The sequence below is a fragment of the Pholis gunnellus genome (assembly GCF_910591455.1).
Source record: "Pholis gunnellus genome assembly, chromosome: 8".
Classification (NCBI taxonomy): Eukaryota; Metazoa; Chordata; class Actinopteri; order Perciformes; family Pholidae; genus Pholis; species Pholis gunnellus.
Window position 1 is genome coordinate 18160643 of NC_136534.1, and position 24917 is coordinate 18185559.

The 24917-nt window shown below is 45.2% G+C and overlaps 3 protein-coding genes across 3 annotated transcripts; 1 reads left to right on the forward strand and 2 right to left on the reverse strand.

Moving 5' to 3' along the window:
- Positions 1–2114: 2114 nt before the first annotated feature.
- atn1 (atrophin 1) lies at positions 2115–12960 on the forward strand (the record flags this gene model as incomplete). The annotated part of the gene is made up of 9 exons (XM_079164994.1): positions 2115–2141; positions 2613–2714; positions 3122–3241; positions 3425–6282; positions 6445–6661; positions 6804–8406; positions 10532–10675; positions 10889–11069; positions 12229–12960. 9 exons carry the CDS (start codon positions 2115–2117, stop codon positions 12260–12262), a joined length of 5286 nt encoding a protein of 1761 aa, XP_079021120.1. The 3' UTR covers positions 12263–12960.
- A 5422-nt stretch (positions 12961–18382) lies between these two features.
- LOC306700496 (uncharacterized protein) lies at positions 18383–19556 on the reverse strand (the record flags this gene model as incomplete). Its single annotated transcript, XM_079165525.1, has 2 exons — positions 18383–19287; positions 19394–19556. 2 exons carry the CDS (start codon positions 19554–19556, stop codon positions 18635–18637), a joined length of 816 nt encoding a protein of 271 aa, XP_079021651.1. The 3' UTR covers positions 18383–18634.
- Positions 19557–20772: 1216 nt separating this feature from the next.
- On the reverse strand, positions 20773–24667 carry tpi1b (triosephosphate isomerase 1b). Its single transcript, XM_079165023.1, has 7 exons — positions 24462–24667; positions 22714–22837; positions 22283–22367; positions 21989–22121; positions 21785–21870; positions 21603–21690; positions 20773–21518 (listed from the first exon to the last, which is right to left on the reverse strand). Exons 1-7 carry the CDS (start codon positions 24568–24570, stop codon positions 21400–21402), a joined length of 744 nt encoding a protein of 247 aa, XP_079021149.1. The 5' UTR covers positions 24571–24667; the 3' UTR covers positions 20773–21399.
- Between the last annotated feature and the right edge of the window lie 250 nt (positions 24668–24917).

Genomic DNA, 24917 nt, shown 5'->3' on the forward strand with positions numbered 1-24917 from the left:
CTCTGAGGTGTGCGTGTCAGCGTGCAACATAAAACGACAAAACAGAGGGAGAGAAAGGAAAGGGAGAGTGAGAGTGAGAGCACGCATCGCTGGATATCATAGGTAAGTGAAAGGGGGAAAAAATGGATGCTTATAACTGTTTATTTGGAGCTGCTCCTGCTGGCCACGTTTGTCCTCTCCCTCCCATTTTTTTTTTCCTTTGTGCTTTAATTATCGTGATACTCCTGCGTTCTGGGTTAAATTGTGTCCCGGTGAATTAATGGTAATAGAGGGTGCACGACGCGCACCCACATTCCAGCGAGGAGAAAGGGGGAAAGGGAGAGACCGGTGCGAAATGCCACGATTCGCCATTCCATATCATCTTTCTTTTTTTTTTTTTCCTTAAGATTGTGCAGCGTCTAGAGACAACAGCACTGCACACGCATCCATTCTGATTGTGAACATGTATGTGCGGCCGAACACGACTTTCTACCGTCGTAGGGTGGACTGTGTTCCGCCGTGGTGGTCTGAGAGAGCAACGCGGCCGCGGCGGCGGAGAGCGAGCTCTTGGCCGGTCTCCCCTCTGCATGTGTATCAATAACATTTCGCAGGAAGAAAGAAGAACGAGTCGTTGCAGTGCCTCTGCTCGCTAGTGATGTAAGCAGAGCAACTGCACGCTGCCGCTTTGCATCAACATGCAGCGGTCAATTTGTTGATAATGCATGTGCTGTGGGGCCGTGTGCTCGCGCGTGAGCGTGCGGGCGGAGTGGTCATGTTAATGCTGTTGCATGTTGGTAATGTGTTCGCGTCCTAGTTGTTTACTGACCATGGCCAAGGACCTGCCGGTGGACCACAGGCAGGCCAGTAGCTGCCACCTGTAACTGAGATGCAGTATGTACACAGTAAACCCACTGGGCCCTGAATGATTCCTGTGTGATGAACTTAGTCATATGTATGTTAATTAGACTGACTGTGCATACACTGCATTGCCTATAAATACATGTGCCATGCATTTTTTTCTTTCTTTCTGTTATGCATATGAAGTATGACCAGTGAGTTTACTCTGATTGGATCAGTCACTGCAGCATGCACTAATAATTAATGCATAGCCATGTGTAGTGGAGCTGCTACGGGATTTACAGGATCCAAACACACACAAAAATGAGGATGTGGCTCCTATATTTACTGGCTGCACAACAGCTCTTCTTACTGCTCAGCCAAATATATCTTTTCTTCTTACATCCAGTGGCGTGGACTATTTATATCCTCATTCAATATACATGAGCCATTTTTTCATCATAGTGGTACATGAATGAATGGATTAGGCCGGTCCTTGCACAGTAGTCCACCTACGTTGTCAGGCACACCCAAATCTGGATAGAGGATCTCGAAATTGTGCATTTCCCTAATGGTTGGCTGAATGGATAAATAAGAATGGGATTCTGCCAGCCATAACCAGGTCATGTGGGTTAACCACAAGTGGCTGTGGGTTTTGGCTGTTGTGGTGAAGGTGCAATAAGGAGGAGGGGGGGTGTGGTCCCATATCCTCAAGATGTTTGCGGGAGTCTTCTGCAGGCCGCCTTCCAAAATGCAGTCTCCCAATCAGTCTTTTCTGCTCCTGCTCTTTTTCATCTGCTCCTTCGATGTCCAATTAACAATACCCAGACCAGTGCATTCTGGTAGTGCGAGTGGGTTAACCGATTGTGCCTGTGGATTTTTTTGCTGCCGTGGTGAAGGCGGAAGGCAGAGAGGAAACAGTTTGGAGCTCGGTGAAAAGCGGTTGTTTCCGATACAGTGTGAAGCATGCTGGGAATTTAAATGTTGCAACAGTGCTTTTGCAGTTTTAAAGTCAGATGTTTTCATAACGTCACAAATTCCACACTCCACACATGGTGCAGATAGCAAACAATATTGTTTACCGCTGCAGTCGTACTAATGTTCTTCAGCAAAACACCGGATTCTCTGTAGGATTTCTAATGCAGATAAATACTGAATAATGCCTTCTTTGTTTATGCTTCTTTACAGGTTTTGGTAGCTCTCATGGTGTAACACACAGCCCAGTCAGTAACCAACAGGAACCAGTTCAGTCCCTGCAATGGCTTGTGTTGTAAAATGGTCATTTTAAAGAAGAAATAATGAAAACACGGACACACAAAGAATCGGTATGAACATATATTATTTTCATTGAGATCAGGGATGGTGTACCTGCCTAATGTAGCCACATTTGGGAATGTGGCTACATCATAATTAGTTCAATATGTGATAGTATTAAAATAACCAAGATGACTAAGATGCAATTTATTTGTTTGGTTGTGACGTTGCACGTTTATATTTCCTCTGCTTACGATTCCTTCCTCTTCTCTGTGGCCTTCTTTCAATTATTGCCTGTTCTTCTTTTCACCTCCCTCACACATTTTATCCTCCACTTGTTGTCTTTTCTACATTCCAACTTGAATTAAACAAACTTGACTTTTCTTGGGGTCTTGTAATAACTCCTATTTACCCTCCATTCAACACATCTCTTAATTATCTCGGTATTTCTCCCTATACCTGTACCTCTTCGTTATTTTAACACGTGAGGCTTTCTAATCCTGTCCGTATCTTCCTCCTTTGCTGGACTTTTGGGTTTGCAGATGCCCATGCGCAGTGGGCGACGGCGGGGGGCGAGTGAGGAGAGAAGGGGCAGACGCCCGCACACCAGCCCCACTCGCCCTGAACGCAACGATAGACAGACGGTTAGCGCACCTCTTTTTCCTTTTTTTTTTCCTTCTTTGTCGTGGTTTTGGCCATACGGTTATGTGTGTGCATGCACATACAAGAGTCATGAGCAATAAAAAATACTGTCCCTGTGTATAGTATTCTGTGTGTGTGAGAGCATGTGTGTGTGCTGTCAGTGCATGAGTCATCAGTATGATTGCCACAGACATACCCTTGCAGTGTCAGTATTGTTTGATAGTGTGTTTTACAATACAGCGCTTTGAAATCTTTCATGTTTAGTGTTTGACATCGATGTGTGTGTGTGTTTGTGTGTGTGTGTGTGTGTGTGTGTGCATGCAAGTGTGGCTTTGTTCTCAAAACAGTCATAGGCCTATTAGGGATTCAAATGCATCACTACAGAATTAAAAGTCTTGTGTTGTTTTAGCAAAGAGGTGCTGGTGAGGAATTGGCTGGAAATCGCTTCAGTCGCAGATCACAAGGGCATGATTCATCAGAGAGTGAGGGGGAGGAACTTGTGTCTCCTCCAAAGAGGCAGAAAGTTCAGGTTTGTGTTACATTGCATCAACCTGTTATATAAAGACTAATTACAAAGCTTTGATTTTGCTAAATCATCCAAAAAGGCACTGTTTAAGCTATTCAGAGTTTTATTCTTGGCTTCAACAAAATAACCACATTCACAAAATTTACATTTTTACCTCATCCAGAAATGCTCTTTATTTTTTGTCAGGAATCGGCCTCTACCCCAAACCCTCCAACATCAACACACTCGACTGACAGCTCGGCTCCTTCCACTGTCCCACCTCCAACCTCAGTTGCCAGCCAATCCCGTGAGAGTGACAACGAAGATGGCCAATCCCAGGGCAGTAGGAGTTCAGTTGTAGGGAGCCTGGCCAACAGTAGCAGTAGTCTAAGCAGTGGGCGGGATATAGACCAGGACAATCGCTCCTCGTCCCCAAGTCTCTCCGCTTCCCCTTTGGGTAGCCTGGACTCTGATTCCGATGGCCCCGACTCACCAAAGCAAGGAGAGAGAGAACGAGAGAAAAGCAAGGAGGGAGGAGCGGGGAAGGTGGCGGGAGACGACAGGAGAGCGCAACGAGAGGGGAGAGGGGAGGAGTCCTGTGGAGATGGAGAAAAGCGGGAAATGGATGCACGAATTGAAGACTGTCCGTCTCTTAAGCCCTCCTCCACTCCCTGCTCTTCCTCTGGTCCGACCCCCTCTCTCCGTGGAGCGGGGGACACATCAAATGACAGCAATAGCGGGAGGAAGTCCTATTTCTCCCTAGACTCCAAATCGATGTGTAAAGTTGAGTACGGTGGACCGACAGGCGTCGATGTTGCACTTAGCGGCAGCCGAATGAATTCCAAAGCCAGCACGCAGTGTGTGACCAAGACCACTATCTCCGGAGGGGATTTTTCCCATAACAGCCCCAGCATTCCCCACTCTTTACCCCCTCCTCTTCCTCCTCCACCTGCACTGAAGCCCCTGGAGCTCGGGGGACAAAACCAGCCTGCTGAGGTTAAGATAGAAAGAGACAAAATAGAAAAGGCAGACAAACTCCTGGACAAGGCCCAGTCTACTCCCCCTTCTCTGTTGCCACAGACTGGCCCCCAGCAGCAGTCCCAGTCCCAGACCCAACCCTCCACCCACCCTCACCACTACGGCTCCACCAGCTGGCAGGGTGGCACAGCAACCGGTTGCCAGGGGAGCTGGGGATACACCCGTTACCCTGGCAACCACCACCCACACCAACCACAGCACCAGCCCCCTGTGCAGCAGCAGCAACTTCCTTCTGTTTACAACCCTCCATCCTCTCGCCACTCCTCCTCCCACCCCTCTTACCTCCCCCATCCTCACCCCCACCCCCACAGGGAGTACCTTCCCAGGTACGCTGGAGGGGGAGGGGACAGAGAGAGGGGGGCTGCAGGAGAGAGGGAGAGGGGAGTGAGGGGGGAGTGCGTGGGGAGGGAGATCAACAGAGAGTTCTCTGCTCCCGTTGGCAACAGCAGCAACAATAGTAGCGGAAGTAATAGTAATACTCCTTGTGGTGGGATGGGTGGGTCCAACAGCATCCAAGGCAGGGAGTTTGGGGTTCTGCCAGTGGGTCAGAACCGGGATTTCCAAGGTTCTGGGAGGGATGGACCAAACTTGGGTCCTGAAAGAAGAGACTTGGTTCCTGAAAGAAGAGACTTTGGTCCAGGTTTCAGAGACAGGGAGCGAGAAAGGGAAAGGGAACGAGATGCAGGGAGGGAGTTTCCTCTGCCAAACCAAAACCAGAGTAGAGACTTTGGCCCCAACGGAACTGGAGGGGGCCATCCCAGAGACAAAGATGGAGGCAGATGGGGTGAGTTTGGGGGTCAGACAAGAGAGGTTGTAGGCAACAGTAACCCGAACAACAACTCCATTCCCCAGGGAAACCCCCCAAGTTCAACTGGCGGGCTACCTGCAACCCCCATGTTGAACCGAGACCCACCTGCGTCACCCCAAAGCAACCCAAGTCACCCTTCCCACTCTTCCCTGCCCCCACTGCCCCACCCACATCCCCCAAACTCATCCAGCCGAGACTTCCCTCCTACTATGGACCAGGCACAAACCCCTCCCTCTGGAGCAGACCACTTTCACAGAGAGTATCCTCCCACAGGAGGAAAAGACTTTCCTGCTGGGGCTCCTCCTCCTACTGGCACAAATCGAGAGTACCTCAGCCCCCCTCGGGTGACTCCAAACTTGGGAAGAGAGTATTCAGGGCCTGTAGGAACCCATCACCCCCACCCACCTCACCCCCACTACCAGTCTGGGTCCAGAGAAAGAGAGAGAGACTCAAACCTGCGAGATTCTGCTTTGTACCAAAACCGCGGAGGGCCAAATCAGCCTCCTGCACTGTCTCCTTCCTCCTCTTCCAGCCATCATGGACACCCTCCGAACGCTCCATATGCCCCACCACCACCTCAGCCTCCTCTACCCCCACCTCAGACCTCGCACACCCAGCCACCCCCATCAGGTATGGCACCCAATGTACGTCCCCCACACTATCAGTCCTCCGCCCAGACTCCTCCAACACCTCTATCTCCATTACCCAGCCCATCCACAAATCAGATGGGAGGCTTCTCATCTTTTCCCCCTGGCTCCTCATCTGGACCCAACATGCCCCTTCCTGGGCCAGGTGTGTCACCTGGATGTCGTCCCTCCCCTTTCCATGGTACTTTGAACAGCCACCCTCCCTTCAGTGGAACGTACCACTCCAATGGGAGTGGCAGTAACATGGCCAACAGCAATAGCAACAGTAGCGCGACCAATAGCAGCAATACAAACTCGCAATCACTCTCGCCTCAAAATGTCTCAAAGGGACCTCCACCTCTTAGTAACTCAGCCAACAACAACAACAACAACAGCATTTTGACCGTTGCCTCCAGTTCTTCACTCCCTGGTGGAGACGGACACTTGGATTTGGGCCTACCTCCCACACCTGTTATCAAAGAAGAACCAATAGAAGAAAGGGAAGAGACTGAAAGCCCACCACCGGTGTTGAGAAGCCCCTCTCCCGAGCCCAAACCTGTAGATATTCCCATCCACGCCAGCCAATCAGCAAGGTAATGTCAAAACAACATAATCCTCCGATTTGAGATTGTCAATGTGTCGCTCTGTTCAGTCCCTCTGTCTGCCATCAGATGTAAATAACAGTAACGGTGATTCTGATTCTGACTCCTGGTGGGTGTAATGGTATTTTACTCTGCTGTGTCACTTGTGTCCAGGTTTCACAAGGTCCTCGACCGTGGCAGCGGGAATTCCTGCGCCCGCAGCGATGTCCTCTTTGTCCCGTTGGACGGCTCCAAACTGTGGAAGAAGAGGAATGAGGTGATCGAAAGGGCCCGCAGGGAGGTCGAGCAACGGGCCAGAGACCTCAGAGAAAAAGAGAGGGAACGGGAGAGGGAGCGTGAGCGTGAGAGGGAACTGGATCGACATCTACAGGTGTGCACTTTTAAGAGTGATAATTATGCAACATGTCAGATTTAATGGATTTGATGTAGATTCAATTAGTCATTTTAACTGGAGGGGAGTAAAGCAGATCAGGGCAGATGTGATTTACTGTCTTTTACTGTTTTCTCTGCAGCAGCAGAAGGACATCAACGCCGCTGGAGGGGGTCGCCAGGGCTCCTCTCTCTTCTTCCCCTCCTCGTCTTCTATCATCCTCGACCCTTCTTCCTCTGGCAACTCTATCTCCCACCCTCCCCCTCACCCCCAGCATCATCACTCACACCCGCATGCCCACCTCGCTCAAGCCCACCATCTCCACCCAAGCCTCGCTCACTCCATCCCACACTCCCTCCTTCTGCCATCAATGGGTGGGGCGTCAACAGTCGTTGGCCCTCAGGGATCCCTGGGAATAGGTTTAGGAGGTCCATATCTAGGCCCTGACACCCCAGCGCTGAGAACCCTGAGCGAGTATGCTCGCCCTCATGCTATGTCTCCACTCGGGGCAGCAAGTCGTGCCCAGGCACACCACGCGCAAATTCACCATGGCCATCCCCACGTCCACCCCTCATTCTTCCTTCCTCAGTTCCAGAATCATGCTTTAGGCCACCCGCATCACCTGCCAACTGATGCAGCTACAGCTGCAGCTATCTTGGGTTTTCTGTATGGTGGCAGCCTTGAGGGGGGTCCAGGTGTAGGAGGCCACGCTGGAATGGCAGGAGGCCCAATACATGGAGGGATTGGGGGTGCAGGGTTCGGAGGAGTCGGCTTTCCTCATGCAGTGGCTGCACATCGAGAGCGGATGAAGCAAGGATTTGAATTTAAGAGTGATGAGCGGATTTACCCACATGGGGCCCTACATGATCACGCTGCTCTTGCCCTTGCTCACTCTCATTCTCACGCCCATGCCCATGCCCACGCCCATGCCCATGCTCATGCTCATGCCAATGCCAATGCCCATGCCCAAGCACACGCCCACGCACACGCACATGCACATGCACACACACATGCACACTCCCTGCTACTTGGAGGAGGTGCAGCAGGAGCTAATGAGGTGACACTCTATGGCACTCCTCCCCCAGCTCCCACTGGCCCCCCGCACCTCCAGAGCCCGACTCTGGCCCCATTAACCCGACCTCCCAACCCTCCCAACCCTCCTGCCCCTCAGTCCCTGTCCAATCCACCCCCTTCATCTCTACAAACACCCTCTCTTCCCTCTCACCCATCATCTGCACCACCGGCTGCCCCCCCAGCCCCAGCAGGCCCTGCTGCTCCTCCGCCAGCTCCTCCTCCACCTGCTCCGCCAACGTCCAATGCCTCCTCACTTCATCACCCAGTCCCCCATTCTTCTTTTCCCAGCTCCCTGTCCTCTCATCTGCCACCAGCCACTGCTCCAGCCGCTCCCCCTGAGACCTACCCCACTCCCACTCGCTCTCCTGCGCCCTATGAGCGGGACAGGAGTGGGGAACGAGAACGGGAGAGGGAGAGAGACCGAGCAGCTTTGCCGGCATTTGGGGACAGAGAGCGAGAAAGAGAAAGGGAGAGGGAGAGGGAGAGAGAAAGAGAAAGGAGAGGAAGTGGTGGAAATGGAGGAGGAGGAAGTGGAGGAAGTGGAGGAGGAACGGGAGGAAATGGAGGTGGAGGAGAGAATCTGGGGCGTCTTCAGATGTTAAACGTGACACCTCATCATCACCAGCATTCACACATCCACTCACACCTTCACCTGCACCAGCAAGACACAGGTACTAACCACTTCTGATACAAATGCTCCTATTATCAGTATCAACCGCCTTGAGATTACCCAGATGTGTTACTATGAACAGATTTTGTAGTCAAAAAAGAATTGTTGATGGTTGACACATGCAAGATTTGCATACGAAAAAAAGTGAAGGATAAGGCTTGTGATACTCTATTACCATAGACCACCATTATTGTCCAAAAACAAAACAAAAAAACAAATCTAAGAGCCACGAGCCACACCGTTGTAGTGGATGACATATTCCTTCTTTAGGATGGGTGTTGTAGTTTGTATGGAGTCAATCCTACGTGCACCATGCTGCAGTGTATGCTGGATTGACACACCACATGTGTCTTAATCCGTGGGCTGAAAATAATCCCCAACAAATGCTCTATTTACTCCTGTTTGAGTAACATTTGCTAAAAAACTACAATGCAGCTACAGCAGTTTTAGGAGATTACTGAACTTTTTAAATAAAATAATTAAACAGTAGGCTTGGGGTTGTTTTCCAAAGACAGGACAGGGAAGTGATGATTTTGTGGACGGTAAGAAAAACAAAGCCAGCCTTATCCTTTAACTTCAATGTGAATCATTTTATATTTGTGTAGTTAATCATTAAACACAGGTTTTCTTTGATTTCAAGTGATATTGGGTCATAGTTTTCTCTTCGTCATCTGACTCATTTGTTCAAATGTTGCAAGCTTTAAAGTTCAAAGTCCCTCAAGAGTTTTTAGTTTACTCAGATCTCAGTTCAGGAACACCAATCAGCAGAAAATGTACGACAAACAAGAGAAGAATTTTGTCTCTTTGAAAGAATTCATGTTGAAAGGAAATTGAAAACCTGCTTGTTAATATTTGGGGTGGCACGGTGGGGTAGTGGTTATGATGGTTCCTTACAGTAAGAGGGTTCTTGGTTTGAACCTGCCAGCCGGCCGGCTTGGGCCCTTCTGTGTGGAGTTTGCATGTTCTCGCCATGTCAGCGTGGGTTTTGTCCCGGCCCTTCGGCTTCCTCCCTGTCCAAAGACATGCAGTTTAGGTTATTTAGGTTAATTGGTGACTCTAAATTGCCCGTAGGTGTGAATGTGAGCGTGAATGGTTGCCTGCCCTATGGCCCAATTCCAATCTGATTCCTACAACCTCTCCCTACTCACTTCCACTCGCCATATAAAGTGCCATCCCAAAGCCAGTTAGCGGGGAGTGGAAGTGGGTTATAAAACTCTCAAAGAGTGAGTCTACATCGATACTGATTTAACCAGCTGCCCCTACTGACCACGTGCAACGCCAATTTGTGTTCGTCATGGAACACACTCCCTACAGATGATTCAGTGCGACTACCCGTACAAACATTTACTCATAAGCTACTCAAACTAAGATAGACATTTCATATTGTCATACTGTCATACAGCATTTCTACACACTATACAATCATAGACACTGTTTTCAGCATTATAATTTACACTGTTGTAATACATTTGTAGTTTAATCCACATATTTTTACATAGTTACTTCTTATTTTTATACTTTCTATACGTTTATGTATATATGCTATTTTAGAATTGGAGCAACTGTAACGTAACCCAATTTCTTTCTGATATTCGTTTATCTCTTCCTTGCTGGAGAGAGGGAAGTTTTGTCCTGTAACTTGCAGCTGTATTTATGCCTACGACTTAAAAAAAAAAGTGCTTCATTCAGCTGTGAGTGCGAGTACAAACTCAAATCGTTCGCTCCGTCACGGAGTGGGAAGATGTTGGGACCGGATTGGAATTAGGCTAATGTTTCAGCTCTGTGATTGCCTGGCGACCTGTCCAGGGTGTACCCCGCCTCTCGCTCAATGTCAGCCGTAACAGATTATTGATGGATGGAAATTAATATTTGCATTTCACATTTACACTTCAGCAAAAGCCATTAAGTTTACTGACTCTGCACTGCCTCCAGAATCCAGATGTCTTTGACTTTATTCGATTGTCTCAGCTGCTCATTGTGTTCCCACGAATCAGACATCTCTTAAATGTAGCATAATGTATTAATGTTAATGTGTTACATGCTGTGTGCATTATCTTTGTTTTGAATTCATAATTTGACTCTTATTAAATATCTCCTGTATTTCCTATTACATCACTGGCATCCAGCGACGGGCGGGGTACACCCCCTGATGGACCCGTTGGCGTCGGGGTCTCCTTTGACACGCCTCCCTTACCCAGGAGCCACACTAGGCACCCCCATCCTGGCTCACCCCCTCACTGACAGCGAGGTGCTCCGCCAACAGCTGTTCGGTGAGGAGAAGGCTCCTCGTCCATGTACTTGTTCAGTTTTTCTCTCTTAAAAACTCCACAGTGCTGAAAGATTATGAAGAGACTTTTTGAATATGATGACGATGATTGACCTCAGGGCCCTTTCGGCTCCATTATTTCTCCATTTTCCTTTCGTATCCCCACCTGCTCCTCCTCTTTCCTCTTCCTCTTTTTTTTTACTTTTATTTTTTACAGGTGCTCCTTTCCGTGACCTGCCCCAGCAGTCCTCCCTCACTGGTCCAATGTCGGCAGCTCATCAGCTCCAGGCCATGCAGCAGGCCCAGAGCGCAGAGCTGCAGATCCAGAGACTGGCCCTGGAACAACAGTGGATCCATCACCATCACCACCACTCCCTCACCCAGGACGAGTATTACAGGTACGGAGGCTGTGTGTGTGTGTGTGTGTGTGTGTGTGTGTGTGTGTGTGTGTGTGTGTGTGTGTGTGTGTGTGTGTGTGTGTGTGTGTGTGTGTGTGTGTGTGTGTGTGTGTGTGTGTGTGTGTGTGTGTGTGTGTGTGTGTGTGTGTGTGTGTGTGTGTGTGTGTGTGTGTGTGTGTCCATTGGTTGGGCCTCTGTTAATGCGGCAGAGACTGACGATATTCTGTTTTCATTGCTGATTCATGTTTCGATTATTTTTTCTAATAGTTGATAATGTGTCTCAATAACATGTCAAGGTGTTGTCTTCACTTTGCTCAACCAACAGTGCAAAGTCCAAAGATGTATATTAACTATGATACAAGAAAAAGAAAAGCAGAAAATCTTCAAATTTAAGAAGCTGGAACCAGAACAATAAAACTACTTGAACAATGAATCATTTCTAAACACAGTTGTAGATTATTTTTCCGTTTATTGGTGTACATGTTTCTAAAGTTTTGCACTATCCTAAAAATGAGACAAAGTTGTTTTAAGGTCTAAACAACTGGTGCTGCCAAATATGAGATCTAAACCGTACCCAAGACCCAGAGATATGTTTTCTATATATCTATATTTCATCTTTTACTTATCGTTAGCTCACCAGGTTGATGCAATTCATTGGCTACAATCTTTCCCTCTGCCCATTGTCAATCTACTTAGAACAATGGCTTTCATGAATGGGAGAGACATTTCTTGAAGTAACCTCGACCTGACAAATAACAATGGCCTCAGGTAGCAGAAACCTTCATGTCTGGTTTACATTTTGATAAACTTTTAACAAGCCTTAATCAGTGGTTGAGTCTACAAACAGCACAAATTAAAACCACTCCCGCTGTTGTTGTTTTTGCACAAACTGTCGATTAGTTTGTTGCAATTAACCTGTAAAAGTCAGCTTGGCTGTGCGGCTTGGGGTGTTTGAAAAATGTTTGTTACCTCTGTGCATAATTAAGTCCTGAGAAATGCAATCTATGGATTCAGATAAACCTTTTCAAATGTCTCCCCAAAACAGCCATTGTTTTGGGAGTAAATGCTGCAATTATCTGAGATGAATTGAACCCTAACCTTAGCTGTGACTTTTTACTTCAAACTGCACTCTAACATGGTTTATCCTTTGACCTTTTAGTCACCTGAAGAAAGAAAGTGACAAAACCCTGTGAGGGAGGGGCACGACAAAGAGCAGCATGGAGGAAAAACGAGGGAGAATGTGTGCAAAATGAAACGCAAAAGAAAAGCACTGAAAACAACGAAGGAACTCTAAATGAAAGCTGGACTAATGGACGGGGAAACTAGAAGATTTTTGAAGGATTAACAAAAGAGAGAGAGGAGGGCGTGAAAATGTTGCACACAGTCCCTGCTAACTGCACCACGTTGAAGATCCAGACTCCGGCGCTTCCCTGCATAATGTTCTCAAACTCCAGTCCTGTTTTGTATCGTGCTCTGTACAGTATATTAGATGGAGGGGGCAATAGTGAAGTACAGTATGTGTAAAATACTTGATGCCAGAAGGAATGTGTACATGAGTCTCTTTTATGTCATTGCATGTAGCTAGGCGCTTATTCTGAACTGGTGGAACTTTTGGTTCTATTTTTAGTAATTACCCCCTCTTTTGTACCTGAGGGGCGTTCTATATGCATGAGACCAGCAATTTAGTGTTATGTTATGTTTATTATCAATAGTATTGTTATTATGATTAATGTTGTCTGTTTGTTGATAATGATATAATTATATATACAGTACATATTATTTGTATTATTTTTTTACATTTTCATGGTATGGCAGTCGGTTTTTATTTTTATTTTTTATTTTCAATTTACCTTGTGAAACAAGATGCAAATGAAGGCAAAAAAATCTGGAAATAAATTATAATCTTTTTTTGCTAGTCTCTGGCGTATTCATGCGTGCGCTCCCCCCCCCCCCCCCCCCCCTCACATACATTCAGACTATTTGCCCCGTCTTTGTTTTATACAAGTCACTCATGCACAAAGCATATCAAATTCCTGACTCTCCTCCCCTCCCCCCTCTCCCTCTCTCTTTCGGACTCCCCCCCCCCCCCCCCTTTCTCTCCGTCCCTCCCTCTCTTGGTTGAGTGTAGCTAATAGGAGACACATGGGATGAGTGTGAGACATGGGAGTTGAGGCGCTCCAGTGAACACCAGCCACCCTGTAGAGCGAGCATTCCTTACTGCACAGTAAAAATGAAAAGAAAAGAGAGAAAAAAGATATATATATATAAAGAGAGAAATGAAAAAGGAGAAAGAAAGGAGGAGCTGCGAGAGTGTGATTTACTGCTGAAGGCTCAGGGCTGTGTGTGTTCTCACCGTGTCCGGCTGGAGGAATCTCCTTCAAAAGGACACGGATCACTGAACACGGCCTTCATGTTGCAAGACAGAACCACTGCTGGCTCGCAGATTTGTAGATCTGGCTAGACAACTTTTACAAAATACATGTTTTGTTGTAAAGATGCACTTAATTTTAATAGTCTTTTAAAGTAGTCTATATCCCTTTTCTTTATTTTCGCAATAAAATCTCTTCGTACTGATTGATTGATAGCCTTATCTGTAACAACCATCTAAGTCAGGAGAGTGACATTGGATATATATATATATATATATATATACATACTGGATAGGGCATGCGTGTGAGTTGGTATGTAGGTTGTGTGTCATTTAAAGTCACCTTGAATAAGTGTGTCAACATAATGTAAAGTATCTTCTAGCAGGACAAATCAGATTTTCCCCTCTGGTGGCATCACATCTGGGGGATATTCTTAGCACTTCATCAGTCCTCTCTCAGGGCGGATAAGGATGTTATGAAAGGTGTGGATGAAAGATGTTTGAACGCTGCATTTCATTTCAACCTGGAGTTATTACTACAGCCTCTTCTAGCAATTTAGGATGTCAAATAAAGGTTATTCTTAGCGGCTCTTCTTTTCAAATCTGGGACAATTATTTGCAAATAATTTTTATTCTTTCATATTGCCCTACTTTTAGTACTACATATGAACGGTTTAGTGCATCAGGATAATGCACAGTGTCAGGTTGAGACTGCTGAGTGCATCCCTGTGCTTTATGAAATTATCTGTAATTACATGTATTGTCACTGATGACAGACCGCAATGCGGTAGCAGCAAGACTGCAAATACTTCAAGTGTGATACAAATGTGTGTGGAAGGCCACAGATCAACATCCTCCTTGCTCTCGTGCGCTCATCTAATTAGAGCCAGGTTGTATCTACAGGGTAAAGGTTTAAATTGCTTAATTATAACCGGAGAAGAGGTCATAAATACAAAACAGGTGAATGTGACGCTGGTTCTACGTACAATGAGCTCTAACTATCCCCTGTGCCTTCATACAGACGTTCATGCAAAAACAATTGACACACCAACTTCCAAATGTTTTCACAGACTATGTAAAGCTACACTATCATAGCTCTTATGTTTGGGTTTGGTCCTTGAACTTTGTACTTTGTGCAAACAGTGACTGATTTGGTGTAGTCCCTGTCCCACAGCTCCCTCCAGCTAAAATATCTTCCTTTTTTATCTGTTTTGCCCGAGAGGCACAGTTTTAACACACTTTGCAATTGTATCTGCTCCTAAATCATCTTTCTCCTCCTGCTGGAGCTGTTATACTTCATAAAGTGTATGTAATGACCACTACTAACTCTGTAATGCGCTGGTCCGCTGTCTCTCTGCCTGGGCCCGGCTACTCTGCTTCTCTCGAGGTTCATTTTTTGTCACTACACTCCTGTTAGGACTGTCATCTCCAATTTTACTGTTACATTAGAGCTCCTCTGTTGGTCCCATTTAATTAGATAGAAGTATTTATACGGTCAATGAAACATCTGATTGAGCAACATCTCGTTCATCTGCAGCCAGCAGCATCGAGACAACCTGCTAAAGTGGCACAAGTGCTAACTGAGCGCAGAGTCTGTTGCCTTTTTCACCTCCTCTCACCTGTACAATGAGTCTCTTCTGACCTCTTCCTCACTCCACTCCGGCCTGGAGAAGAAGATCCCACAGGATCCTCTTAAGGCATTGCTGAGCATTTCTTAAGTGGTTGTAGACAACATGCGGGTGACCAGAGGTCTCTGCCTCCTTCCACCACACAGGGAGTTTGCTAGCATCTTTAACATCTCAGCAACCAGCTTCAAGATTACAACTGGTCCAGTTAAGGCCTAAAAAGGGAGAGCTTTCACTCTCAATGGCAATTACATTACGTTACCTAGTGGACCACATTCAAAACAGTCCATGATTTGATTAAGAAAATAGATGAATGTGCTGTGGGTCGAGGAACAGGGTTGAAACGAACGGGTCTACGAGGATCCTGGCTACCCATTTATTAAACAACAGCTGTTTGACACAAAGAGGTGATGACAGTTGGAGAAGCAGTCATGGTGTCCGTTTCATACTCATCTATCATGTGTGGAAGGCCCCCCTTTGGTTTTACTAGAGCTATGTATTTCCCTTGGGAGTTTTTCTTGTCTTCTCTGGGCGTTCAAGATACAAAGTAAGCCAGTCTTTCCAACATTCTTTTTATCTTCTTATTTCTAAAACTAAACTTCCAGTTTCTTAAACCTGCCCAGTACATGCTGGGAGACGCTCCATGACAGGAATAAGGAATAAGCATGTGGTGTGTGTATATAGTGGTTTTGTACTACAACATTTTTCATTAATATAAAAAGAAAGAGAAATTAGACAGCTGGTTTGTTAAGTGTTGTTAAGCTCACTTTAATAGTGTGTTGGAATAAAAAACAACTACATCACTGTGGTGATCATTCATTATTGTAAAGCTTCTGTTGGACTAAACACAATGTTGGGTTTGAGTCAGAAATGAAATATTTTTTAAATTGAACACATATTTTAAGGACATGGTTTGTGTTAGGGACGGCAGCAACATATATAAAGAAGTGGAAAGAAGGATTTTGATGCTGATATATTTATTCTCAATGGGTCCGAATGAGGACTATTTCATTCACATACTTGTGCACATTCACAGCTGGAGGATTCAATCAATCACAGGGTCAAGATTTGAAAACAAGGGTTGCATTACACCCCTGAGGTGACAAAACCATGTGATGTTTTTATATATTTATAGTATCCAGAATGATCAAAATCAATCAATCCCGCAGGTTTGTTGTTACCAGTCACAGGTGTGTTGGAATAGAGACGATCAACTGAGAGCTGCGAAACAAAATGACAAAATAAACCACAAATTCTTCAAGACGGCAGGATGTTTTCAGCAAATATATTTGTTTCCTCCGATACCTGAAACATTGTGTACCCATTAAGAGGGAACAAAGAGCGAGGGAGCCCTTTGGCCACAGAGCTAATGGGAAACACATTGCCCTTTTTGGAGATTCAATGTAAAACCTGCTGATAATGTCTGAAACAGCAGAGAAGTTTTACAATTATACAAAAAGGTTTGTTTCCACCGTAAGGACACTAGTTACACCTGTAAGTGATGTTGTATAACTTGTCCATATAATCAGTGGCAAAATCTGTGTTCAGAGCAACACTTTGAGCAGAGCCCCATCACATAATTCATCTTTATTTTAATCCAGATGATCAATCATGAGATATTGTGCCATGGTTTTATTTGCCTGCTCAGCACACTTATAGTAAGTGGTGTACTGCACAGAGCGCCTGAATGTACATGAGAGCTCTCAGAGTGTACCCTGGAATAATATTCCAGTTCAACAAGATGTTCTACAACATTGAGGCATGAATGAAGTGCAGGCGCTGGACACTTAGCACAGTTATCGGCATTTTAATTTTTTTTGTTTATCTTTTATCGAGCAAGCTGACACATGAAAAATAAGAAAGTATAAACTGAAAAAGACTATTTAAATGTCTGTATCGGCTCCTTGAATAGGTCAGGCACCTTGAACCTGACCACAATACCAATGATCTCCGTATTTCTTTACTTGAACTTTATTACTCTAAAGACTTGTATCTATTCATGACACAAAAGATTGAACTCTACCACTTCTACTGCTGCACATACCGTATATACACACTCTGTGAATCGCAGCTCCCTGCACTACAAATCTCAATTTCACCCCTGAGTATAAGAAATGGCTTCATAATGACAGTGAATAGAGAGAGCAGTGGGAGTCCTGTCTTATTTCATTTTGAGGATAAATGTGGACTGACGACATCCCAAGTTAGTTAAAGCTTTTGCCAAAGTTGTCACCGCAGTACAAAAGTGTGTGGGCACCTGAAGATTAGAGCCCCTGAACATCTCACCCCAAAACCTTGGGCTTCAATAAGCTGCTTTAACGGTATCTAGAGTCCTGAAAAAAAAGTCTTTCAACAAGAGTTTTGGGACCTGGTCTCAGGGATTTGCTGCCATTCAGCCCCAGAAGCATGAGTGAAGATGGACACTGATGTTTTGGGTGATGAGGCCTGGCACACAGTCAGCGTTCCAGTTTGTCTCAAAGGTGTTGGGTATAGACTCGAGGTCAGTGAACCACAACACACTCAGAAAAGCATCCTCATTTTATTTACCTGGACCTTGTCACCGTGAAACAGGTCAGGGCTTTCCCAAATTGTTTCTATGAAGTATGGAGTACATAGGCCTTTTTCTGGCAGACATTTTGACTTGTCACAGATGTAAAATAACAGGTGTGACCAAGTGTTCCAACAAACCATGACGGTGAGCCAGCATGCACAATACCAGGACACTGAAACCCAAAGCAGAGTAATATGTAATACTGAATTGTAATTATTAACGCATTAATGTGTAAGCGTCACTTTAAAGTTGCAGCTGGTAAAGGTGGAGCTAGTTTTAACGACTTTATATACTGCTGGGTTTTTAATATATACTAATACATGAATTGTTTCTACATTATATTTTAGAGTAATAATCTGTAAATTAACAACTAGAGCTGTCAAATATATGTAGTGGAGTAAATAGTACAATATTTACTTCTGAAATTGGAAATACTCATGTCACATATAAGAACCTCACGATTATAAATTCCAGTTCTTGAGTAAATGCACTTATTTGCTTTTCACCACTCGGAATAATGGCTTACCACCCTCATCATTTGAATATTTTGACTGTAAGAGGACTGCTTACTGAGAGTACTTTCAATTCCCAGAAAAGAAGTACATACTCAGTACATTAGGGACAAGAGCCTGAACGCTGCCAGATACTCCAGATTGAAGTGAAATTGTGAATGAAATGCTGTTACTGCCACCTACTGGAGCACTGTGTAACTTCCCTTTTCTTATATGTTCCTGCAGCAGAAAGCACAACACATTCAACAATACCAGGAGTTACATTTTATTCTGTAATAAAACTTTCACCATAATTTATTTATAAAATACTATACCTTTAAATGCATTTCTACAAATTCTACAATGTACAGTTTTTCAAGGCTTAATGAGGTCCATGCACAATATAATTGATCACAAAACATAGAAAAACACTACATTCTTTGTTCAGGTGTTTTAAACGCATAGATGGCTAACATACAGTTACAACATGACTAATCTAGTGGACATTAGTGTATTATCTTAAACGAGAGTCATACAGGCACATTATCTCTCTTATGTACGCTTCTAATGTGTCTGCCGAGGGACTCCATCCACTTGAAGGATTTACCACAATAATTGCAGACAAACTGTTTCCCTTCAGTGTGGATCGTCTGGTGTCTGTTCAGAGCGCTCGTTGTGACGAAAGTCTTTCTGCATATGTCACATCTGTACGGCCTCTCTCCCGTGTGCGTCCGGATGTGAGCTGCGAGGTGGGAGCAGTTACTGAAGCGCTTTTCGCAAACGGAGCAGCAGTAGGGTTTCTCTTTGCCCTCCTCGCCGTGGTTGTTGTGGTAAGGGTGGAAGAGCAAGGCGGGGTCCTGCAGGCTGCTTCTCAGGCTGGAGGGAGACAAGATGAAGTCTTTGATGTCTGATTCGAGGCTCTCGAGCTGCTCTACCTCGTGGCCGTTCCAGAAGTCCCTGTGGCTCTTCAGCTGCTGCTGCTGCTCCTTCTTCACCTGAGAGGGCTCCGGGTGCTCCTGCTCCATGCTGCCGCTCCCGTCCTCCTCACAGTGCTGGGACTCAGGAGGCTCCTCTGACGGGACTGACTGATGGAGCTGCTGAGGAGGAGGAGGAGGAGGAGGAGGAGGGTGGTGATGGGTGAGCTGCTGCAGCTGGGCTCCGAGGCATCTATCCAACCGTGGCTCTGGGTGAAAAGACAATACTATCATCACAATCATGGCATGCATCTGAAATAAAACAATGCAGAGCTACATGACGTTTGGTTGCACGCGGCTGCCATTGAAACCAACCTGACTTGAGAAGCCTCAGCTGCATCCTCAGACGACTGATTTCTAAATCTTTGCACCGAGAAATCTCCTCTTTGTACTCGGCTATTGTATTCTCAACAGCTCCAAATATCTCCTCCGCCGCTGCTGTCAGTCTCTCGCTGAGAAACACTCTCAGTGACTGCATGTTGGACGCTTACAGGTAAAATGAAACGCGTTTAGTTGCGCTGAGAACGTCACGCTTCGCTTGTAAACACGGACGTGAGACTGAGCCACACAAAGTGTTCAGTGTGGGGCACTACCGCCCCCCGCTGGCCCGGGGTGCAAAGGTAAGACAGCGGGCTGCAGAAGGGGGGCGGGCTTGATAAGAGGAGCACCTTGTGACGTGATGCAGTATTCTCTGCGGATTCTCGGGGGCCCTGAAGTCCCCAAATATCCTTGGTGGCAATTACTTTGTGATACATTTTTTTATGCACTACTATGCACTAGTATGCACTACTAAATATGGTCAATCATGAGGCCTTTTCTCATACTGTTCAATGTCAAAATCAATTTCATTTAAGTTTATTACATTGTGTGTATTCGTAATAAAAGTTGTGTTTCATCAATTTATCGCAAACCCACAGCAAATAAATAAAATAAGATTCCTATTTTGAAAATAGCTATTGCATTTGATTACATCATATTCTACAAGTGTTCTGGTTATTTTGTCCTCCTGTACCTGCAGCATTGTGGCGACAAGACCGTGAGAATATAAAGAGGACAGACACTGGGACAGCCAATATTTGGTTAAAACTAAATGTTTGCTGAAGACAGACTCCGAATGAAATGTTGACCTGGGCGCCGAGACGGTTTCAGTTGTCAGTGCAGACATCTGGAACCAGTACGAGTTAAGTGTTCGTGTGTATCAGAGTGTGAGAAATAGTGTTAGAAGTTAGAAACCAACCAGGCTTAAGTCTGAGATGACTATTTAGATGTTGTAAGAGATGTTACAACAGAAGATGTGGTGACCAAAATCCTCAGTACACTTTAGGATTTATTTTAACAAAGTTCTTTATTCTCGATTAGTTTTGCATAGAAGTTTGTAATTCGTAAAACTAGAATTTAATGTCCCGAGACATGAGTCCTTCACTGCTGCATGTCCGTTTTAGTTCAGTGCCGAGATAAAAATAGCCGTCAAATGCTTCCCTGCATAGCATTGTCTTTAAAGGAGGTCACTTCTGTAATGAGATACTCGCTCTCCTCCCAGCATGAGAATGCCGCGATCAACTGTGCATGAACACACAGCAGGTTATGAAACCTATTGGTATATACACACACACGGTATCCCTATGAGATAGATAATATGGAATCAGAAATTGGATAAACTTACAGAAAAAAAAAAAAGCAAGCAAACACACTGAAACAGTCTCTAAACAGTTTATTATTTGTTATGTTTCCTTACAGCCTTGCACCCTTCGGCCATGACACAATACGATTATGAAATGGATGCTGCCCACTTGGCAAAACCAGCCAACGAACGAGAGGATCAAGCACGTCTACAGGGAGGTAAAAGCCACAGAACATCACAATTACACAAAAGAGACGTAGATATTAAAAAGACAAATACAACCGATTGACAGAAGAGCTGCGACACCGTTTACACAATAAAAGTTGGTAAACTCTTCAAGTAAAGGCGCGGACTGGCCGTCCACCTCAAGGTGTAAGTGTAAGTCTTTATAGCTTGAGCACTTGGTGTGGAAGTTAGTTTGCACACAGACTATTCTCAGTGGACTTAACTCTTTTCAGTGCGGTACAGTGTATGAGTCAACCTGTCCCTTTTTCTTTATGACCAAATACATTTCAAAACAAAAAAAGAAAGGAAAGGAAAAGGAGGGAATGACATCATTACACAAATACTTTTGAAAATAAAAAGGGGAATAGGACTAAGTGCTGAGAGTGAAGGAAGATGGAACTGAATCGTCTGAATGGAGTTGGCCTCTGATCTGGATGCGGTCACATCGCAGCTGCCCGTTTTATTTTTATTTTTTTTATGCCTTGGCGTTCATGATTTCGATAAACTCTGGCTTGAGGGAGGCTCCGCCGACAAGGAACCCATCAACGTCCTTTTGGGAGGCAAGTTCTTTGCAGGTAGAGCCGGTCACAGAGCCTGAGAAGAAGAAGAAGAGATTAATGCGTGGAAATCAAAAAGAAGAACATGACGACAGGCACCGATCTCGTCGCACTGACTGACCTCCATAGATGATCCTCACGGAGTTGGCCACAGCCTCGGACACGTTGGTCTTCAGCCATCCCCTCAGTTTCTCATGAACCTCCTGAGCCTGAGACATCGTGCGGGGAAACGGGCACATTATGACGAGTCATGTGAAGAGATTGCGGTAATCGTTTTCAGTGGTTACTTGTATATATATTTACCTGCTGTGGGGACGCAGTCTTGCCGGTGCCAATGGCCCACACAGGCTCATAAGCGAGCACGACCTTGCTCCAGTCCTTAACATTGTCTGCGAGAGAGACGTTTGATTCGACTTTAATTTCTATTTCTCAAATTCTCTGAATTTCCACCGCGCTCTAGCTTGCACAAACTTGTGCGTTGCAACATTTACACTCCCTGGTGCGTACCTGCGATGACTTTGGTCTGAGCAAAGACAACCTTCTCGGTGATGCCGCCCTCTCTCTCGTCCAGCTTCTCGCCGATGCAGGCGATCACACTGAGACCGCTCTCCAGAGCGTGGGCGGTCTTCTGACCGATGAGCTAACAACACACACAAGCATCTGATCACACAGTGTACAGGAGAAATGTGTGTTTTTTTGTGCATCGGGCCTAATGGATGGGACTTTTCCCACTTAGCGCTGAGCATCATGAGACAATAAAGCTGGTGCAACGTGGAAGAAGACAAAGTCTTCTAGAATTACCTCGTCACTCTCTCCGAAGACGTGGCGCCTCTCAGAGTGTCCCAGGATCACCCAGTTCACTCCACAGTCCTTGATCATCGCAGGGCTGAAGACACAAAGTCATACAATAAAAACACAAAATAATCAAATCCTCTATCTAAAAACAGTTTTATCACAGTGATAAGAAACGTCAACATTTTACATTAGTGATCAAACCTAATAACCCAGAGGATTTTGTATGAAGTGTGTGATGAAGTCGTTTCATCCATTCATCTTTATTTGCTGATTATAATGTACATTTCAAGAAATACTCTTATTTATTAATATATCTTATATTTAACACACTTAATAGATCCCTCTTATTTACACTGTGGTTGAATACTGTGTGTGTTTAATGCACTTATTTCACTCTGATCTGCAGGTTATTGTCCTCTGACGGACACATGGCGTACCTGATCTCCCCAGTGAAGGCACCCTTGGCAACTTTGTAGCAGTTCTGAGCAGCAACCCCAAACTTGGCGTCCAGCTTGGTCCTGGTGAAGTCCAGGTAGATTGAAGGAGCACCGCACACCACCTCTGTGAGCGCAGAAGAAGAAAACAATGCTTAGGTTAAGCAGAGAGTTACTCCTAAAACTAAAACATTCTAGACATTTTAGAACAACTTCCTTGATGTCAATGATGCGATAGTAGTAGTTTGGGATTTACTTTTGGTTAGTTGGAAGATTGCACATACGATGGGGATTATTTCTTAAAGACACTCAAAACTTTATTACACTTCTCATATACAGGTAAATACATACAAACTGCCAGCCCTGTGATTAAAGGACTATCTACTACCACTGAGCCTAAATCTAAAGTTATTAGTGCTTTCACGTGCTGTTAAAAGCTTAGCTATGCTTGTTGCAGCAACACTGAAATAAAAAAACACAAGCACCAGATGTGTCCATCCAGCCAAATAAGCTCCATCAATATGCTTGTGTACTACTACAGCTACTCAAATGCAAAAGTGTATCATGAAACTCACAATAAATGGTGTAACTTTTTTTTTATCTGATAACGTTTAAACAAACAAAATGTTTGCCCTCTTGTGCAAACATGATTGGACCAAATTCAACAGCAGCACAGTCTGCATGGTTCAATCAAGGTGCAGTATAGTCAACACACTGACATTCAAAATGAAACTATATATCTTTAAGGGTGAGCAGAGTCTATATTAAACCCGTTATTATTGGTTTGGTAAAGGTCATTAGTCCAGAGCCATGGCCGGGTCTCTCTGCATTAAAAGGTCTGAGTTCAGCCTCCTAAAGGTCGCCTACATGGCCGCATTCTGCAGAGGTCAGAGGAAAAGAAAAGCCGGTGGGAAAAGTCTGCTTGAGTTTCCCTCTCTGGTGCTGAAACGGGGTGGATTCATTAATGGAGCAAGGTCCGTGCTATAGCCTGAATAGAGTGATAGCACACAACGTTACAGTTGCAGAACACCCAACTTTGCAGGAAGAGCACCACTGGCTCTGTGACAGTGGAAACAGGCCTCGACAAAAGCCAACGTATGAAGGCTTGTTTTGATGTCTAGCAGAGTATAATGTACGGAATGAAACAAACTGAGGAATGTCTAGTTCAGGGCATGCCGGAAAAAAAATAATCGACGAGACAAACTGCCTCAACGTGCAAAGCGAAGCTCACAATAGGCTATATTGTATTCTCATTGGTTTGCAGATGAAAGACGAGCGACATCATTAGCGAGCAGAGTTACTTGAATGCACCATGCACCCTCACAGCCAATGCGGATCAGTCTGCTGGACTACGTGCAGCTGCAAACGCACACCCACCACCACCGACATTACTGCAAATCCCACCCGAGCATCCGTCATTTTATACATTTCTGTCTGAATACATATTCAGATAAATATATGTGAATAAATATACAGCGATTACACTGAATGCAACTTTTAAAAAAAGGTCTTCACATTTAAGCAGATGTGTGTCTGTGATGTTAATGGTGTCATTGAATTATTGAATGGCCGAGCCATTTTGAGTCGGGAGTGATTCGGTTGTGACATTAAAATGAGTAAACGACACACAAACATGTAGCCATTGTAACTGGGATTTAGGTGATGCTATTCATAAAACATGCGGCTACAACTATAAATGTTTAAAAAAAAAAAAAGGATTTGGTGTCACGGCTGTCTAAACCTGCACATACCGACATTGGGGTCCACCTTGGCTGCGTTCATGGTGTGCGCGAGCTCGCCGAGGCTTTTCTTGTCGCCGTTCAGCTTCCAGTTTCCACCGACGAAGAATTTCCTGCTCATGATTGCGGTTGTTTTTGAGGGGGTGTTGGCCGAGAATTAAACTGCTACAAACAGTGTACCGTGGTCTACCTTCTCCGGGATAAGAGAGCGGATGCGAAAAAGAAGCTCAGAGTATTTATGAACGTGGAAGAGTTAACCCCTCCTCTCTGTCCGCTCCATTGGTTTATGGAGGCACGCCCGTGAACGCGTCTCTCCATTTGAGGAGGAAGGGGAAGAGCAACAGTCATGCTGCGTTCAAGTGCTCTGTGTACAACTTTCCCATACAAGGACTACCTGTCGCGGGGGTTAGGCTAAGGCAGGCCTAAATGCCAAATACCCGTATTTTAGTACATATACATGTAAACAGT

Bases quoted from the DNA above. Each gene is read 5' to 3' on its own strand.
- tpi1b (XM_079165023.1), bottom strand. From the start codon at position 24,570: ATGAGCAGGAAATTCTTCGTCGGTGGAAACTGGAAGCTGAACGGCGAC. The intron at 22,368-22,713 runs GTACGCCATGTG...TTGTGTCTTCAG, and splicing joins GCCTTCACTGGGGAGATCAG to CCCTGCGATGATCAAGGACT. The intron at 22,122-22,282 runs GTAATTCTAGAA...GTGTGTTGTTAG, and splicing joins TCTTCGGAGAGAGTGACGAG to CTCATCGGTCAGAAGACCGC.